This window comes from Macadamia integrifolia, unplaced genomic scaffold (assembly GCF_013358625.1).
Source record: "Macadamia integrifolia cultivar HAES 741 unplaced genomic scaffold, SCU_Mint_v3 scaffold2740, whole genome shotgun sequence".
Classification (NCBI taxonomy): domain Eukaryota; kingdom Viridiplantae; phylum Streptophyta; class Magnoliopsida; order Proteales; family Proteaceae; genus Macadamia; species Macadamia integrifolia.
Genome location: NW_024868927.1, coordinates 1 through 4564, shown reverse-complemented (window position 1 = coordinate 4564; position 4564 = coordinate 1). Strand labels below are relative to the sequence as shown.

General features: G+C 37.8%; 1 protein-coding gene across 2 annotated transcripts; it reads left to right on the top strand.

The window, feature by feature from the left end:
- Nucleotides 1-965: 965 nt before the first annotated feature.
- LOC122067160 (pyridoxine/pyridoxamine 5'-phosphate oxidase 1, chloroplastic-like) lies at nucleotides 966-3198 on the top strand. Of its 2 annotated transcripts, none has more exons than XM_042631004.1 (5): nucleotides 966-1120; nucleotides 1431-1640; nucleotides 1732-1770; nucleotides 2718-2885; nucleotides 2971-3198. In XM_042631004.1, exons 2-5 carry the CDS (start codon nucleotides 1506-1508, stop codon nucleotides 3109-3111), a joined length of 483 nt encoding a protein of 160 aa, XP_042486938.1. In that variant the 5' UTR covers nucleotides 966-1120; nucleotides 1431-1505; the 3' UTR covers nucleotides 3112-3198. The 2 variants fall into 2 exon arrangements, with proteins under 2 accessions (XP_042486938.1, XP_042486937.1); XM_042631003.1 differs by lacking the exon at nucleotides 966-1120 and adding an exon at nucleotides 1127-1337.
- The last annotated feature ends 1366 nt before the right edge of the window (nucleotides 3199-4564 follow it).

Genomic DNA, 4564 nt, shown 5'->3' with positions numbered 1-4564 from the left:
TATGTTGCTACTAAATGTAGACCAAGTAGGAGTCTCTCTACATCTTCAATGCAGAAGGAAACTCTTAGAGATGGAGTCCTCCTTGCTAGGAGTCTTGATTTGAGGAAAATTCAGTGTTGTTCTGACTCTCTTGGGTTAATCACTTGCCTAAATGGTGCCACTATAGCTCTAGATTGGTCCACCAATATTATAGCTTCTGATATTGTCTCTTTGTGTAGTAGCTTTGAATCTATTCTTTTCTGTTATATTCCTAGGTTATGTAATCTGGAAGCTCATGTTTTGGCTAGAGGAGCTTCTATAACTCATTTGTCTAAAATGTGATGGTTAGAACCACCTAACTTTCTTGTACAACCTGCTTTACTTAAAAGCAGGAAAGACTTCTTCAGGTGCTTTCAATAATATTGCGTGGTGGAGGCATTTCTCCACCTTCTTTGATTAAAAAATATATATATATATATCTATTATGGAAAATCTCAGTAATAGATACCACTGTAGATTTTATCAACGTCAACACGGCCCCCTCAGTTTGTCTACCAATACCTTCTTAATGTCTATTATTAGTCATTGACAAATAAAATAAAATAAAAAAACATCACAATTTGATAATTTCAGAATGCCATATCAATATCGCTCAGACCCTATGAATGTCAATTCATCGAAATGTGCCGAATGCTATACTTTTCCGCTCTAGCCCCACTAGTTCCCAATAGAATTGGACTAAGCCGAACCTATTAGTGCTGGTTTAGGATCTTAGAATGCTTATAACTTACGCAATATGCTTATAACTTACGCAACGTATGTCCTAATCGGATGATTCAAAATCTATTTTTTCACATATTTTGCGTAATCTAAGTTGGTGTGGGAATTGGACGTTGTACAATTTGAACGTATGTTCCGATCACTATTTGAACACGTGTGGATCGCCGCTTGGGAGAGGAGCTGGCTCCCATTTTACAACCCTTGGAGCATTCCTTGGTTTAACTTCTTGAGCACTGTCCGAGAGACGGACTACGTTTGGTCTGACATTTTGCTATTTGGCTTTTGATCCACAATTTGAGAGGGGAGACGTTAGAGGATTAAAGGGTGAAGGCGGGATTCTGATTTTTCTCGCGTGTTCGAGGTTGGCACCCAGAAAACAAATTAACCATATTATTATTATTATTTTAGAGGACCGAATTATTTTGAGCCATGAGGAAATGATGTTACGTAGATTGAAAAGGGAAACGATGAGATGCCATTGTCTGCTCACCAATTTCCTTGCCACCAATAGATTCTCCACTCACCCTCCCCTTCCTCCTTCATCTTTCTCCTCCTTCTGGTGCCCTTCTTCTCCAGCGGTAAACCTATAATTAGTGTACCAACTAACTATTCAACTTTATTCACTAACCACCTTCCCGATGCTGGTTAATTTGATTATTCGTATCTGATAGGGCTTTTGGGGTTGGCGATCGAGTTCTGCAACTCTTGGTGTTGGCTTCTGTTGGAGGTCTGCACAAGTGAGAGGAATGACGGGTAAGGTCGCTTCGTCTCTGGAGAGCTTGAATAATCCGGACTCCGTGTCTTATCTGACACAGAAGGAGGCGGCTGAGGTCGATGAGATCCTTATGGGTCCTCTTGGGTTTAGCGTCGACCAATTAATGGTTGGTTAGGTTTTTCCCTGTTCCTTTTTAATGGTTCTTAATTTCAGTCTTGTTGCTTTTAACTTCTCTCTGCCTTTAACGGTCTTTGTAGGAATTGGCTGGTTTGGGTGTTGCAACATCCATAGCTGAGGTAATTCTAGACACTACCCTGTTTGGTTTTTTTTTTCTCGCCTTTGAGCTTTTTTCTGTTCCTCTGTTGATGGTTCTGGATTTTGAATTGAACTTTGTGGGTAATTGAATCCCACATAGAACGGGCTCATATCTGCCATTTATTAGGCAAAAGGGAAGAGTGAAAAAAAGGTCAAGCCCGTTGGAATGTGAATCTATTAATTCCTCTATTGTGATAACTGAAATAAAGGAATTAGAGGAACGAAATCCGTAGGTCATCATCTGTTAGCTTCTCATGTTTGATGCATTGAGTGTTTTCTAGGCTGATTAATTCACAATACGTTGACAAAAATTAATTAAGTATTAGAAAAGCACCTACATGTACATAAGTCATTTCCCCTCCCTCATCATGAATGACATTAAAGAAAAGAAGAGCCAAGGATCAGGAAATCCCAAAGAGGGCCTAGTCAAACTTAAGCAAACCACATCAGTTGAGCTGTAACGAATGACTCCTTCCCATTTCCTGATTTAGCTAGCATGCAATCAAAAGAAAATGGTGTCTGCTGGAGCAAGATGTCTTAAGAGGATGTATGATTTTTGGCCTCTCTGATGATGTGAGCTTCATTCCCAGCCCTCTGCTCTGCATTATGAACTAACTTTACCTATTGGAGAATGACAATTGCTGAATAGCCCTTCAACCAACAGCCCATGAATCATAAGGGAGGGCTAATCAAGTCAAAGCAAACGACCTTGATATCAAATGTGGTGGACTCATTTCCAATTGGCCATTAAAATGCCTGAATCACTCAACCACTGCAATCCCTTAAAGAGAATCAAGTATCCATTTGCCCTGGGTCTCCTATTGTTGAAACTACCTTCTTCATCTTTACAACCACATTCTGTAAGATCTTGTAGATTTTAATGAAGTCAAATGATGTTTCATTGCATTTGAAATCATTATTTTGGCAGGTTTACGGACCAAATGAATATGGTCGTGTGCTTGCTATTTGCGGTCCGGGAAATAATGGTGGTGATGGCCTGGTTGCTGCTCGTCATCTGCATCACTTTGGATATAAACCATATGTTTGTTATCCAAAACGTACTCCCAAGGCTCTTTATAGTGGTCTGGTTACTCAGGTACTGTGGTAAGCGAAATTTAAACGTCCTGTGAATGAAAAGGTTGCACCCATTAATTATAAATGTTTCCTATGTTTTTTTGTAGCTCGAATCACTGTCAATCCCTTTCTTGTCAATGGAAGACCTACCTATTGACTTGTCAAATGACTTTGACATAATAGTAGATGCACTGTTTGGGTTCTCGTTCCTCGGTAATAAATCATTTCTTTTGTGTCTTAACTTGTAACATGTATAGAACACAATGCAGCATAATGTCATTGATAGCATTGAAGGTTGATTATGAAATCCAGAATAATAGTTTTCCAAATTCCAATTAATACTCTAATGCAGCATGATGTCTGGTATATATGTATAAGCATATTTATCTTTTGCATTTATCCATAGTTTGGTTAATTGCAATTGAGTAGTTTCTTCTACAGTTAAGCTAAAACTTCTGTAATGAAGGAATTCCTTAACGCTGCCACAATTATAAACAAAGAGAATGAATAGACTCTTCACTCTTTCCATTGTCACATCTCTCATCTCTTTCTTAGTCTCTAGATCCTATAAACTCAACTCAAAACGACATAATAAATATTCAAATTCAAGGATGGAGTAGAAACTGTAAATGCTAGAAACATAACTAAGGCTCTCTTTGGTATCACTTATGTTTTGTTTATGGCCTATTTAAAAAAAAATATATATATATATATATATATACTGTTTGGTAACCATTAGACATAATAGAGTATGGAATGAGAAATAAGGTTCAAGATCTCGATCGCGACATAGGTTTCGCTGGGAAAAAATACCAGGATTTAGCCAGATCTCGCTTCCTGAGATCTGGTATTTTTTTTTCCGGTCATCTCGGTGGTTGGTTTTGGTGGCCATATTGGCTTTTTAGCCCCCTGAAACTCGTTAATTAGCCTATTTTAGGCCTTATAAACATAGTGAAAACCTCAGTTGCTTAAAAATCAAACCCAAAATGGTATTTTGACTTCGGACCCTTCACCGTAGGCTATTCCACAATAGAAACAAACAACTATGACTATGTTTCTATGAAAAAAAAAAATGGTTTTGAGAAGTGTTTACCTAAAATTGTTCTTGAGAAGAAAAGAATCTCCAAAGGTTGATGATGAAGTGATATCCAATTTCCAAGTGTTGAAGTTGTTAATCTACATTGTAGAGGAGAGATTTGGCAAGAAAAACCATCAAAAGCTCACTTTATCTTCACAATAGAGAGAGATAGGCGAGAGATATCGAGTTATGTTGAGTTGGGTTGAGTTGGGTTGAGTTGAGGGTCCAAATTATGTATGTACCCCATGTGACTTGATCTTGTGTCGAGTCAAGACAGAGATATTCACTGAGATCTCGACCGAGATATTGTACATTTTATATATCGCCTGTGCTCTCGTCTTGCCATGCCAAAAATGAGTTAATAGCGAGATGTCACCGAGATCTTGAACCATGATAAGAAATCATTTGGCAACTACCTAGATGTAAATAGTTATTATAATATTTTTGAAGAAATAGGCTCAAACTATGGAAAGATAGTATTAAGGTTAGCCTTTTATGAAGACATTGGCCCAAAGCTCATCTTCTAGCTCAATTATGTCACAACTTCTTTTCATTTTCTATTTTTTTTAGGGGAAATTACTTAGATCTATGGGATAAGAAAAGGATTTACAAACTGGTAAGAA

What these genes read in the sequence shown, in the direction of transcription:
- LOC122067160 (XM_042631003.1), top strand. Translation starts at nt 1,197, where the DNA reads ATGATGTTACGTAGATTGAAAAGGGAAACGATGAGATGCCATTGTCTG. An exon ending in GGTGCCCTTCTTCTCCAGCG is followed by an intron (nt 1,338 to 1,430) that starts GTAAACCTATAA and finishes CGTATCTGATAG; the next exon opens with GGCTTTTGGGGTTGGCGATC. An exon ending in TTGCAACATCCATAGCTGAG is followed by an intron (nt 1,771 to 2,717) that starts GTAATTCTAGAC and finishes TTATTTTGGCAG; the next exon opens with GTTTACGGACCAAATGAATA.